This window comes from Antedon mediterranea, chromosome 5 (genome assembly GCF_964355755.1).
Source record: "Antedon mediterranea chromosome 5, ecAntMedi1.1, whole genome shotgun sequence".
NCBI classification, from domain to species: Eukaryota; Metazoa; Echinodermata; class Crinoidea; order Comatulida; family Antedonidae; genus Antedon; species Antedon mediterranea.
Window position 1 is genome coordinate 23,229,194 of NC_092674.1, and position 14,818 is coordinate 23,244,011.

The following is a 14,818-nucleotide window of genomic DNA, read 5'->3' on the forward strand; positions in this document are numbered from 1 at the left end:
GTGATGTGCCCAAACATCATGACCATATGGGCACATCACATTTTGTTTTACTGTTTTCTCGATCACATTAAAGATGTATTGTCCCTTTGACACATTAAAAAAAAATATAAAAAAAAGATTTCTAAAAAAAGTGGGTCATTTTGAAGTATCATAATAGTTATTAACTTTCACCAAAAATTAGTAAAAAAAAAATTAAAAAAACTGAAATACAGACGTTTTTTTTGTTCAAAACTTAACTTTGACCACCAGATCAAACATATCTCGTAATGCAACATGCTTGTTTGGCTACTCTGTATGCATAATCATAAAACTTCCTCGCGATCTGTGTTAAAAAACATTCTCAACCTAATTAGCATATGCATAATTGCATACTCGTGGTTTGAAATCTTTGTTTACTTTCGCTCACGGCGATTTTCCAGATGAAATGTAATCAAATTAATTTACCTGTTAATTACGTAAACTTGTTGTTTTTGGCTCAAATTTTCGACTTAAAGTGAATAAGTTTAATATTACTTTGATATGGTCAATTTAAATTTAGAATATTTTTACCTTCATTTTTTGTATTTCAAGGGACAATGCATCTTTAACTATCTCCTTCATTTTTGTCCACAGACTGTACAGTTAGTGCAAGGATTAGAAGATGTACCTGTAACTCAGATAGCAGGTCATTCAGAAGGGCGCCACTATCTTGCATTGTCATCTGAAGGCCTTGTGTACTCCTGGGGAAATGGAGATGGTGGAAGGCTAGGACATGGTAACGTTAAGTAAGTATTTTATCACACACATGATAATGAAACAGCCTTAAAATTTAAAAAGAATCCTTCCTCCTTTGAGAAACTATTAATAAGAAGCAATATGGACAACCCATATTCAGAGGGAACATTGTTGGGCCAAAGGTGTCCCCTTTATAGTGGCTCTGGTCTATATTGTATTATGTATTGTTTTCATATTGATTATATCAAGGCAGCAGGACACTGAGTTTGCCTTGCCAAAATTGGAACTCGTAACTGTCCTTGATTGTATGTCTGGCTGTGACAAATACCAACAGTACTGTTTTTTGTACCTATTTTATGTGGCGCAGTGTTGGTTAACGGGGTGAACCTGATGTTTCGCAGCCACAGATAAACCCTTTGATCTCAGGGGCGCAGCATCCTGTTAAATTGCTGTAATTATACAATGTTTTGCAAATTTATCATAGTTTACCATAATTGAATTTACTTGTTTTTTTTATTTTGACTGACTAGAATAGAAAGATTTTAATTGGTAAATAATATTTATTGCAATTTCCTCTATTGTATACTGCTTCTCTTTGTAGCTCGTGTGAGAATCCTACATTAATCTCATCTCTACCAAATAAACAGTCAGGACGACAAGTAGTGCAGGTGGCTTGTGGAAGAAATTACAGTGCTGCTGTAACTGTGAATGGGGAGGTGTTTACCTGGGGTAGGGGAAATTTTGGTCGCCTTGGACATGGTGAGTAACTGAAATACTGTATACCTAAACAGCTTAATTACTGTACATTAAAGGTTACAACATCAGTTCTGTCCCCTTTGCACAGGAAATTTATTTATATATAGGCTCAGAAAATTTACATAATTTGTTACAATATTTGTATATCAATAAATAATGATGGCTTCTTTCAAAATCATAATAAAAATTACAAATCTACATACATATTTAGGTAATACATTTGATAAATTAATTTTTGACATAAGTAAACATAATTTATTAATAGACGGGCATGTCTAATAAAATTGTTTTACAAGTTTTCCAATTTATTGTGTGTGATTTATTACTTCTCTTGTAGGTAATGATGATGAGCAGACAACACCAATGGTTGTATCCAGTTTAAAAGGTCACACTGTGACCTACGTTGCTTGTGGTTCTCTGCTTGATTCACACACACTCATTGTAACTGACAAAGGTTTGTTTAGAAATAGGTTTTTATAGCACTGTAGTTGAACCCAACAAAGTGTCCCCTTAATTGGCGTGTCCCCTCAATAGGGGGTTGGCCATAGTGTTAAAACATATATTTTCTTCTGTTGTTTCACACGAAAGTGTCCCTTTAATAGAGGAAGGATTTTACTGAATTGTAACTGATTACTATGGCAATGCTTGTGTATTTATCCATACCAGAACGTGTACAAATCCAAAACGTCTTTCTAACTTATGCATACATTTTGAGCATGAATTATTGTGAACCACTCTCCAGTATGCATACATTTGTAATAGACTAAAAAATAAGTCTACAATAAATAATGTGATTTATGTGTACATTGCATGCAGGCCACAATATGTGATGTACACAGTTGGTAAGCAAAAATTTGTATAGCAAATGATATTTATTTGTTTTATTTGTATTATTTTTTTCAGGAACGGTGTACTCGTGTGGTGACGGTGACTTTGGCAAGTTAGGTCATGGTAACAACGAAAGCTTAAAAGTTCCAAAAATTATTGATAAATTCATAGGTCACGAGGTCAGTAAAGTCTTCTGCGGTCATCACTTTTCAGCTGCTATTACTAAAGCTGGCTATGTATTTACATGGTAAGTTTTTGTATGATATAAGCGTAATGTCCCTGTTGTGTATGTGCTATTAATTGTCAGTAGAACCCCTTTTAAGGAGACACCTTCAAGGCCCATAAAAGTGTCCCTTTAATAGAGATAAACCCTTGCTTTAGTGCTAAAAATAAATCGTCCATCCTTCTTTTCTCTGGCCTCTTATTAATAGTGGTGTCCCAAAGAATGGGTTCTTCTGTATTACATATTACATACAATTCAAGGATATAAGCGAAAAGCAAACAAGTTGACCAATCACAAGTGACAGTTCTGGCGATCCATCCCATCGTGATTGGTCGAATTACCATGCAATGCAACCTGGTGGGACCAAGCTCTACTGTGAAATCAAATTCCATAATAACCGTGTATAATAATACAGCACTACTCTGTAATAGTTTCTTTGTTGTGTATTTTTTATAGGGGAAAGGGGGATGGATATAGGCTAGGTCACGGCAATGAAGAACATCAACGCTACCCTAAGATGGTCGAAGGTCTCTATGGCAAGAAGGCTATAGACATAAGCATTGGTCAAACACACGCCCTTGTACTATTAGACACTGGTCAAATATACTGCTGGGGAAGGAATGACGAAGGCCAGTTGGGAGAATGTACCGAGCAATACCAAACAGAACCAGTACTGCTGTCAGCACTGGAGGGAAAATCTATCACTGGAATCGCTACTGGAAATGCACAGGTGATAGTATTTTCAATTAAAAATGTTTTTTTATTGTGAATTCTGAAAAAAAAAGCAAATTATGTATACTGTAGGTATAGTCCCAACTTAGGTACTTCGTTAATTTTGTTATTGTTTATTATTTATTCATTTATAGTAGCACCTTGGGTATAATACCAGACCCGACTTTACGTTCGAATAGAGGCATTTCCCTGAGTAAAGTCCCATGGTATACTTTTGACATAGATGAGTTTCTCACCAACAATATAGTAATTTCTAGGCCTAAAACTACATTTGGGTTGTTTCCTAGCTACAGGCTTGATTTAGATTGTGTTTTTAAATATAAAATGAATCAAACGGCTGCAACAATTTTTATTTAAATAGATAATTAACTAAACATTTTTTTATAGAGTTATGCATGGACCTTGAGTGGTAACTGGTCTATTCCATTACGAGTACCTTTTGTAAGCCATGTGACAAAGAACACATTTGAGCAGCTGGATTTGTTACTACAGCGTGTGTGTGAAGGCCTAGAGGGGCACAGTGATTGGCCTCCACCTCAAGAGAAAGAGTGCATGGCAGTTGCTGGCCTAAATCTTCTCAGGTTACAGGTAACTTGTCAAATAAATGTAGGAAAAAACAGTATAGTATACTCTCTCACTCATTATTAAAATGTCTATTTTGTGCGAGTTGCAGCAGCAGATTATATTACAAGGCTAGTTAGTAAGCATAGTTTGGCATTTACTGATAACTAATACTTAAACTAATTTTGTCACAGCTTCATTCAGCAATTTCACAGCAGGAGGATGCAGACAAGCTTGGCCTAGGCCTAGGAGGACCTCTACTATCAAGTCTCAAACAACGGGTGGTTGACTTGGCCAGTAATGCTGGTGTAATTGTTACTGTTCAGAGTGCCGCACAGGCCACCTTACAAAGTGGATGGTCTATGCTTTTACCTACTGCAGAGGAGAGAGCTCGGGCTTTATCAGCGCTGTTACCAAGTGGAGGTATATTATCTCTCTCTGAGTAATTTTTGTGGCACTCATAATCTCTTCACTTAGGTCATGAAGGCTGTCTTCAGCCATGTAGTTTTTGTGCTAGTCTTCTCAGATAAGGACTTAAAATTGGAATTCCAGTGAACATCTAGCTTGTAAAAGAACCCATTGCATCTCTGTGTATATGGTTCACTTAAGCTACTGTTGTAATCACTGCGTGTCATATGCCCCATCCCATCCAATGGGATGAAAGGGGAATGAACATTTCTGAAAGTCGTATGTTAATAATGTATGTTTATTGTTTTAATGTTTAGGTGGAGAAACTGTTACAATGACACCAGGCCGTCGCTTCATGATGGATCTCTTAGTGAGCAGTTTGATGGCTGATGGTGGGCTAGAATCTGCATTGTATGCTGCAATCCGTACAGAGATGAAAGACCTTGAAAGTATGAAGGAGAAAGAGATTGCAGAAGAAGCCAAAGAAGGCGACACATCGGAAGGAAGAAAGATGAGAACCAGAGGAGTGGAAGAAGGAATTCGTGAAGAAATGTGTACAAGCATTCCTTTACTGCAGCTTGTACAACAGTTACTTAGGTAATATTTAATTTAATAGAATTTAAAATGACTAACTTCATTTTAGTTGCAGTATATTTTCACCCAACGTGTTAAGAAAGAAACTAGAGAGTTCTACATTTTCTCTATTGAGGGTATAACCATGCTTATAAAAAAGTATAAATTCCATTCATATCTATCATGTAGCCAAGAATTACAAATAGAATGTTAATCACTGTCCTGTCAGAACAGTAATCCCAATGAACAGGGGCTATTTTGTGTAACCCCCCCCCCTCCCCTACTCGTCTCCAATGAACTGGATTCACATGTGTGCACATGGACAAACTGTGTACACTTTACCTACAGTTTATTGTCCTTATCCGAGAAGACTTGGTCTGTCACTAGAACAGAGTCGACCACAAAACCCATGCCGATATTGTTGGCTCTTTAGGTACGGTAATTGGCGGCCTTACCTTAACCGCTTGGCCATTTGACTATTTATATGTCTTAAAATACATTCTTAAAAATGTATATTTCAGAAATGCATCTTCAATAACTTTATCAAAGCTACGAGAGTTGAGTTCAAATTTGAGTAAGAGTGATGCTCCCAATGTCATTAAGAATGAGAAGTCTGCCTCACTCGAATTACTACTTAAATTCCAAAGACTTCTGGTTAGTTTTCTCTTCCCAAATGAACAAGAACAGAGAGCAAGTCGACATATAGTTGGTGAGTATAATGTTAGCCTCTAAAGCTATTTTTCCTGTCGACTTTATTCGACACTATCGCCGTTGATCGTTAACAGTTTAACGATGATCGTTTGAAAATGATCAAGTTAAAATGATAATGTTAGCGAGTATCTTTTCCTGTAAATCGTTAACATTTTGATGTTTACGTAGAAGATCGCCAATTGTTAACGATAACGTCGACATGAAAACATTAGACATTATTATTATTTATGTTAATAAATACATTTAATCAGTACAATAGGATACCTACAAAATAGCAATTATGTTAATTTTTGTGAACTCTGTCTCTGGCTGGTTGTGTTTGTTGTTTGTTTTGCTGGTTTTCCTTGTTCATGTGTTGTTTTTTATGTATCAATTTTAGGTAAAATAAGTATAATGAAACATTTCTTTATCTTTTTCAGATCCAGAATTGCTAGGTGCAGGCTCACTTCTTCGCAAGTACATTGCTTTGCTGTGTTCGCATATTAACGACATTATGCCAGTTGCTTCCAGCCTAGCGGGCCAAAGCTGTAAACATTTTGCAATAGTTGCTGGCATTGTAGAATCAGATTTATCTGGTAAGTGCGAATGATTAAAGTGACCCTCCGAGTTACTGAGATAAATATCTTATTTCAAAGATAATTTAGTTTATAATTTATATTTTACCTTGAAAATCTGTCATTCCAAGATATCAGTAACTTGGGTGGTTACTTTAAGCTTCCTTGAATGTGTTCCAATTTTAGTGTGTTCACTATTCAAAATGTTGCTATGAAACTATATTTTGGAATGTATACACCATGCTTGATAGAATGTTTGTCCAGAATAAAACTTCATGTTCATATGAATACAGAATCTCAGTTCGCCTGCTTCTCTCCCATCATGATGTGTAAAATCTCTAACAATACATCAAGTTAAGAATAGTCAGCCTAACATAGAGAATGTATGTCTTTTATGTCTTTGGCAACTTTTAAATCTTCACTATAGAAAACATATATGTATTAACCATCACAATTGTAAATAGTTTTATATCTCTTTTCTTTCTTTTTGTTTTTCTTTTATATTTTATTTTCTTTATAAATATGTTTACTGAACCACTTTGGAAATCAGTACATTTGTATTGAAAATGTATTTCAGTTTAAAGAAAGAACAAATAAAAATATCACAGATTTCCTTTATTAATAGACTTTAATGCAGTAGCAGCTAATTAGCAGTATAGTTATTTTTATGTTTATTTTGTGTTTTTAGGAGTGCTGTTGCCTGAGCTAGTAAGCTGTGTACTACTATTGGAGATACACACCTCTTTAGTGATGCATTACTCTGAAGCAGTTCCCCTACTGGGAAACATGCTGGATACACTGGACAAGTTCAATCTCTTAGCCCCTGGTGTCAACAAAGAAGATAAAAATGACTTGGATTGGCCTGGAGTACCAGGTTAGTAAACAAATTCAATGTTTATTGTTGGCCAATCCTTTGACTAAACAACTACAGTCAACCCTTCCAATAACAGACACTTGTTGCTTGTTCTAATATGTCTTGCAAGAATTTGTGTTATATTGAGAAAAAAAATTGGGATCCTTGGTACCTCAAGAAAAGTCTTGTTTTAAGGATTTTGTGGTTTTCAGAGATTATGGTATTTGGAGAGTTTACTGTATATAAATAAGGAGATTACGATTACTACATATACATATATTGATCTTCGCATAAAATCAAGTGAAAGTACATCCCTAAAGCTACTTATAGCTAAAGAAGTTATCTTATTTTTTTAGTGAATTCAGCAGGAACTTCAAACAATACTCCATACAACATGGAAGAAGTACAATTGATCAGAAAAGCTGACTTGGAGAACCACAACAAAGATGGTGGCTTGTGGGTTGTGATACACGGCAAAGTCTATGATCTCAAAGACTTCCAAACAGATGCACCATGTGGAAGTGAATGCTTACTACAGTTGGCAGGTATGGTTCTGTATTTGGTAACATCTACCTTTTATTTATGAAACAAAAAAGATGACACTAACCAAGACTCATGCTTTCTGTCATCAGTCATGTTACACAAATCTGGACCATCTCCACTTATTGTAGCAGTGTATAAGGGCTATTGGACTCCTTACCAATACTTGATATTGTTCTCTGTTCCTGATTATGTAAATATGTATTATTTTTGCAGCTCAAGATGCAACTGATGCTTTTATGGCTGCCAATCATTCAGCAGAAGCTCAGAACCAGCTGCAGAGATTCCTTGTTGGAGTTTATCTTCAAGTAAGTTACAACCTTTGTGCCAAATAAGACAATGTCTAGCCCAAATGGTTTTGCATCATCATCATGATCTGTTGGTTATCCTGTCGCAACTGCAAAGCACTCAACTTTCCAATCTCATTTTTTTGTTATTTGCATATGTATGCAAATAAGGTAAGGTTTCATGAGCTTTGACCCCTGCAAGGTTCTGGTTTCCTAATACTTGCACATATGCTTCTTTATTCTTTATTTCAGACTAGCAATCAAAATAGAGAATCAAATAAAAGTATAAAGATGGATAGAAATAAACCAAAAAACAAATTCTACATTAGGTCTTGCACAGCCAACATCCCATCAGAAAATGAAAATCAATAAAGAATTCCATTTATCTGTTTTTCAGCCTGAGCAAGATGTGGTAGCCAGCAAGGATATTAGTTCTATATCATCACCACTGATAGACACAGAACGTACTCTAGCTATTCTACTAGGACTTCATTGCAACCACCAGATGCACAGCTTTCCTCTGACACCTAACGAACTTGAATGTCAGAAATGGCTTAATGCAGAGCTCTTTAGTGGTGGCATCCAATTGATTCCTCCACCACCCAGCTCTATGCCAGACGACGATGATTCCTCCCAAGCTTCTGGCAGACAGTCTGGTGATAGCACGTTGGAATCTAACGATAAAAGCTTTGCTCGTTCAGCATCTTTAGCAGACACTGCAAGACCATTTATCCAAGCGTTGGCAGACTCCAGATTGAATGACCCTTATGTGAGGTCTTTCTTAGCATGCTGTGATCGTTACTGTAAAAGCCACCATTTAGTCCCTCCTATCACATTTCCTGTTGATCACCCTGTGGAGGAGGTCGGCCGATTACTGATGGCATGTATCTTAAAGCATCATGACCTTGGACATGCATCGTTAGCCATTATTGACCCACATCAGACTGAAGGCTCTCTTTCCAGACCGCTTCCAAAATCAATTTCAGAAATATGTAAAGTTGTGTACAATGCTAAGAAATCACTAATAAAGGTATTTTGTTGTATTTAAGTATAAGTACTAATAATATGTTAATTGTTGCAGTTAATCATTTTCTATTTGCTATTGAATACCTTTTTGTTCCATCGTATCTTCACCTATATTAAATAACCATGTCAGCAACTATCTTCTTAAGACATTCTCACCAAATCTTATGGACAAAGGTCTTTTATGTTCTCTGCTGCTTCTCTTTGGAATTCTCTCCCTCGTCATTTTACTAAATTAACTTCTATTGCTATTTTTTTTAAAGAACTTAAAACGCATATTTTTAACATCCAATATAAGCGCCTTTGATTTTTACTTCGGTTTAGTGGATTTTGGCGCTATACAAATACCTAAATTATTATTATTATTATTATTATATTTGTAGTAGACTTACTATTTAATTTAAATGAGAAATCTGCCTGTACCATAGAATTGCTCACTTTAAAGCAACTAGTGTATTTATCTCTTTGACCATTAACTTACCACATTATGATAACAAAAAATCTTAAGTAAAGTAATTTGACAATCACAGATTCATCAAGACAGTGGACAATCATATGAAGATGTGTGTTCTCCTGTGATTGGCCGCTGCAAGTTCCTGTTCACTGAGCTGCGACCAGCTGTTGGCAATGAGGTTTCCGCTCTTACCAGATTAAAAATCTTGATCACTGCTCCAAGATGGAAGAGGATTGTAACAAGAATGATACGAGAAAAAAGATCCACAACTTCAGCAACATCAGCAGATGGTAATACATGTTAATATTAAAAAAAAAAAAATGTTGTGGCTTCTGTCACATTAAACGCCATGAATAAACACCAGAGAAACACCCAAGTGTCTCTGGAGTACCATTCCTGGAAAAAAAGAGCTTAAATACTGCCAGTACTGTCGCTATTGATAATAAATATATTTCAATAAATAAATGTTTGGCCAAGGGTGACCTTAATTCTTAACCATAAACAACACTGATGTTTACAGTTTGTACTTTTCACATTGTGTCTCCGATGTGTCTTTGATGTGCTTCCAGAGTTTTAAGAGCTGAGGGCATTCAGGTGTTCAACCTGGTGTTTTGAACTCTGGAGTTCTTTTAATTCCCACTGAAGCACCCGTGTTGATGACTGTGTGCAACTCTGGAGTTTTTCTAAACGATGTTTATTTTAATAAAATTGACCACATTTTAAAGATATTGAAAGAATGATATGATTTGCTTTAGGTTCTAAAAAGAAAGATTCAGAAGAAGATAAGCAGAAGGAAGAAGAACCAGTTGATTCTGCAGCTGAACTTGAAGGAGAGTTTAAAGTGTTTGCCAAGAAGGCCCAATCACAGCCATTATTAACCAATGATCAGGATTCCTGGAAGTCAATCGCTAGTACTATCACCAGTGCTAGAAAGTTCCGTTGGTTACGGCAACGAATGACAGGCGCCAGCACGCAGCCTGCCCTCATTAACAAAATCGTTGAATTTGCACTTAATGATGATAACATTGAAATTGAAAAATTTAGAAAAGCTTTGCAAAATCAGGTATGATACAATAACAATTGATTTAACCCCGTTTTAAACTGTTACGGGGCCTAAGTATCTGATTTGTTAATTTTCTTTGTCTTTTGTATTTTATAACTATAATTGCCGACTAAAAGAAAGAAAAACATTAATCCTTTTTGCTGGCATGTTTACTGATAGTAAGTTTGAGACATTTTTCACCCAATGTCTACTGACACTTCTATCTTTTTTTGCAACTTATCAGGTCAAATTGTGTTGAAAAATGTCTCAATATTTTGGTTATGCTTCAACTGTTATGTGGTGTTTATGAGTAAAGTAAAGACTGTATTTGCTTAGCATTGTTGCATGGTGTACCAAAAACCTTACTTTACTAAATAATAATAAACTTACTCTTGTAAAAAACATTTCTTTTCCAACAAGTATTTTTTTGTATTATTAAATGATTGCTAAGATCAAATTTAATCACTTTCCAAATAGTGAAATCTCTTTCACAAGACAACGCATTTTCAATGAAAATTTACATAAACAATAGAGAGTTATCATATTAAGTATTCCATGTTGATTTACATCTTTTTGTTTATTCATTAGATGGAAAGAGCTGACCACAGATTGAAAGGTGCTGAAGCCATGCTGAGGCTGCTAGACAAGGAATACCTTGTACCTTCTGTCCGTTATGCTATGTTATGTGGCTGGCAAGGACTTGTGGCCATGGATAAAATTAGGTAAGCTATCATGAATTTGTTGAGAGTGCTATTGTGGCGAGGCTTTCAGACATCAGTGTTTGAATTTGATGTGAATTAAAATACAAGTGAGACAAGTACAGAAACCAAGAAAGCAAGGCCTGATTACAATTAACGACAAGTGCTAAAAATGAACCAGAACACCGGGGTAAACCCTTACTAACCCGATTCTTTTTAAAGTGCATACCAGTGAGAAGTGTACACAGTTTTATGTTTTTTCTGAAAAGATTTTTTCTACCAACAGAACTATGTGTTTTCTGAACAGTACTGTTGTGCTATCCACTCCTTTGTACACATTATTTTCCACCTTCAGATCCAAAGCACTAAATTACACCTAATAAAACAGTGTGTGGTGAATAGTAAAATGTTGAGTTAGCATTCAGCATCTTTGATCATTTGTTAATTAAAAGAATGTAGAAAGATGATTGCTTCTCTCATCTGTAAATCTAAATTAAATTTCACAATGTTGAATTTCCTTATTTATTTTTTTCAGCTGCACATCACCGATGTCAAATCCATTGACCAATGTACATTTAATCCCTCCTTATGACCGAGTCATCTTGGAATCAACTTTTTCAAAGCTGAATGCTTGGAGTATAGACACTCTACGCAAGCATGTCCTAGAAGCTGAAGCTCAGTTGGAAGCGGCCTCAGAAACGACCTCTAATGACTCTAGGTCTCTAGGATCACTGCCACAAGTCAGATTCCTGCTGACATCTCTTGGACTCCTTACTGGTGATCACCTTCCAAATGGTGTCAGTCTCTTGCTGAATTCTGGTGTACTTGCTCTTACACAAACTATACTCCGCCTAATTGGTTAGTACAAAACAAAGTCAGTTTGCTCTCAATACTCCAGCTGCCCATGGCTGGCAGAGCCATGTCAGATAGATAATAACGACAATGCATTCTAAAATGATAATAAGTAATGATTTTTAAATAAAATTTGATGACAAAAATATTACTTTTTACTGGTAATGTTTAGCATAAATTGAGAAAACCACTTTTAGACAGATAGACAACCAGACAGACAGGCAAATAAGCAATAACAATTTGTAGCACTATGATTATAACTAACATGTAAAACTGCATACCTATGTCTACACTATCAAACTAGTTTGACATAGTGATATGACATCATCATGTCCATATATGGGCACATCACATTGGTTTGTCACATAAAGTTTAATTAATTGATGATGTGTTAACAGGTCCTGAAGAAAAAGATGAAGAAGAGGGTGTAGCAGGTGTAGCAACAGTTTATGAAGAAACCAGAACATGTGCTCAACCAGCTCCTATACCAACAAGTGGTCCAGAACTTGCATCTCTCATGAAAATTGGTACACGGGTCATCAGAGGTCAAGATTGGAAATGGGGAGATCAGGTATTACTTTTTTAATCGTTAGACTAGGCCATTAAAAAAGTCAGTGATCCAACTTGAGACTTCAGTTCTAGGTGGCGCGCACAACAAGTTGATTTCCGTATGCACTCAATCAACATCGTCACATGATGAAAATGCTTAAAAGGTTTGAACATTAGAGCATGTTAATTATCACAATTAGATATTACGTTATGCGTAATTAACCAATCAAATTGCAAGAATACAATCAGGTGTGTCATAAAGTAATATGTGATTAAAGAGAAAAAAGTATCTAGTTAATATTTGCTTTTAAGATCCTTGACTATCTTTATACATGCCATTTTTTTAGCAAACTTATTCATCTTCTGCCATCATTATTTTAATTTCAAAGGATGGCCCACCACCCAGCCAGGGTAGAGTAATTGGAGAGTTAGGTGAAGATGGATGGATTCGTGTCCAGTGGGACACAGGTAGTACCAATTCCTATAGGATGGGAAAAGAAGGAAAGTATGATCTGAAGTTGGCTGAGCCACCACTTATACTAGAAAACATGGAAGAAGATAAGGAAGTGGACATAGATCCAGGTATTTTACACTTACTTTAAATTTAGAAACTTTTGCGACATTAAACTTTTGCACACCGGTTACAGCGGCCATTTCCGCGACATAAATTTTCGGGAATTTGTAAAAATAAAGATTGCGTCAATCCAGCATAGGCGTGATCTTCATGTTGCAATGCATGTACGCTTTACTATAGTAATGCATTGTAGTAACAAGATCACGTCAACCATCTTATGCACGACCTTCATGTTATTATTCACTGCATGAAACCATTGCAAATTCAAGAAATTTGTTAAATTTTAATGCACACGTACAGTATATATCATCATTGTGTCACCTTTAGCTTGGTACCAGTACTCTGAATGGGTGTTTTTGACCTCTCTGTGACCTGAATGTGTGAATTGTAAAGATAGCCAAGAATTTCTGTTTCAAAGAAATAGAAACATTTGTTTAGTGGAAAATTGCCATTTACACATTTGTGTCCAAGCATGAATTACATGATTATTGACCCAAGGTTCTGGAGATATGCTACTACATTTGTTACAGGAAATGATGCAAGAAAGCTGACCATTTATTACTTAGAATTATAGGCATTAAAACAATAAAGATATAAAAAATAAGAAAATTTCATTAGAACTCAAGCAGTGACATTTTCAGATAATAAATTATAATGTTTGGTTTCTTAAAGGTGCAAAGCAAAAAGATGAGAGCAATCACCCATCATCCCTACTACGTAGATCTTGCATTTGTCTACTCCGTACTCTTGCTGTGTCGTGCGGACTGCACGGTGAAGCAATGCAGAAGAACGCCATCAACACTATGAGTGGATTGATGCGTAGGATTGTGCAGACTGGTACTAAGTTAAACAAAAGTGAGTGCTGGGTATTTTATTTATAACTTTAAATGTAATAAATGACAGTAGGAGTGGAGAGATGTTGTAACCATAGCCATATATTGAAAGAGTTACGACATTCTTTTCACAGATTTTAAAAAATCATGTGGTACATTACCGGCCATCTTTGTGTCCAACTATTCCTATGTAGAGTTTATACAAATGTATAACGTTCACCAGGATTTAACCATTAAATTTAATATCAAATAATTAATCAATTTAATAACAGTCCAAGGTTTTTGTTAATAACAAAATTATTGAGTTACTGTGAACAGGATTTGAAACAACAAAATGTAAAAACAATACATTAACTAATAGAGAATCGCTATACAAACTAAACGTGTGGAGCGCGCAATATTTTGAACACAAAAATGACTTCAAATCAATTCAATGTCGGAACTCAGAATAAAAAAAAATTATTTACCTTTTACTCAGGAGATAATATCAGGAGATTACCAAAACAGAAACCCCATCCCAAACAAAAAATGTATCCCCATATGGTGGATAACAATAGCCTTGTTCTTAAATTTTACAATCACAGGTACTGGAAGCAGTAGTGAATTGATTGTAGGACATCAGTACAGTGAATGGTCAACATTAGGCTTTGTCTGTGGCATTTCCACAAATCAAAGACTCTGCCACTCTTTGAGTACTACCCAGTGGGTGTCTCTATTGCTAAACATTATTGGAAGTGATGAAATTAGCGGTGAAACACTTCCACCACAGGTTAGTACATCTTACTATATTCATATCACCCTTGAGAAAAAGCTAACACTAGAGTCTATGTATGCCCTAGAGACAGAGTTCACCCTGGAGACTAAGCTCAGCATTGGAAATCAGTAACTAAGCTCACACTTAGACAAAGCCTGGAGTCTAAGTACACCCTAGAGTCTAAGTACACCCTAGAGTCTAAGTACACCCTAGAGTCTAAGTACACCCTAGAGTCTAAGTACACCCTAGAGACTAAGTTAACCCTAGAATCTAAGTACACCCTAGAGACTAAGTACACC

The 14,818-nt window shown here is 35.8% G+C and overlaps 1 protein-coding gene across 1 annotated transcript in view; it reads left to right on the forward strand.

Moving 5' to 3' along the window:
• LOC140049645 (E3 ubiquitin-protein ligase HERC2-like) overlaps positions 1-14,818 on the forward strand; it is a 55,478-nt gene that overhangs the window by 7,791 nt on the left and 32,869 nt on the right. The window contains exons 10-31 of the mRNA XM_072094590.1: positions 613-764; positions 1,316-1,473; positions 1,808-1,924; positions 2,374-2,545; positions 2,978-3,251; positions 3,641-3,841; positions 4,009-4,237; positions 4,540-4,819; positions 5,317-5,504; positions 5,926-6,081; positions 6,749-6,934; positions 7,270-7,458; positions 7,670-7,761; positions 8,138-8,770; positions 9,294-9,507; positions 9,973-10,280; positions 10,848-10,981; positions 11,493-11,815; positions 12,208-12,380; positions 12,748-12,940; positions 13,605-13,787; positions 14,350-14,534. Coding sequence (XP_071950691.1) covers positions 613-764; positions 1,316-1,473; positions 1,808-1,924; positions 2,374-2,545; positions 2,978-3,251; positions 3,641-3,841; positions 4,009-4,237; positions 4,540-4,819; positions 5,317-5,504; positions 5,926-6,081; positions 6,749-6,934; positions 7,270-7,458; positions 7,670-7,761; positions 8,138-8,770; positions 9,294-9,507; positions 9,973-10,280; positions 10,848-10,981; positions 11,493-11,815; positions 12,208-12,380; positions 12,748-12,940; positions 13,605-13,787; positions 14,350-14,534 — 4,740 coding nt within the window. The remainder of the gene's footprint in view (positions 1-612; positions 765-1,315; positions 1,474-1,807; positions 1,925-2,373; positions 2,546-2,977; positions 3,252-3,640; positions 3,842-4,008; positions 4,238-4,539; positions 4,820-5,316; positions 5,505-5,925; positions 6,082-6,748; positions 6,935-7,269; positions 7,459-7,669; positions 7,762-8,137; positions 8,771-9,293; positions 9,508-9,972; positions 10,281-10,847; positions 10,982-11,492; positions 11,816-12,207; positions 12,381-12,747; positions 12,941-13,604; positions 13,788-14,349; positions 14,535-14,818) is intronic.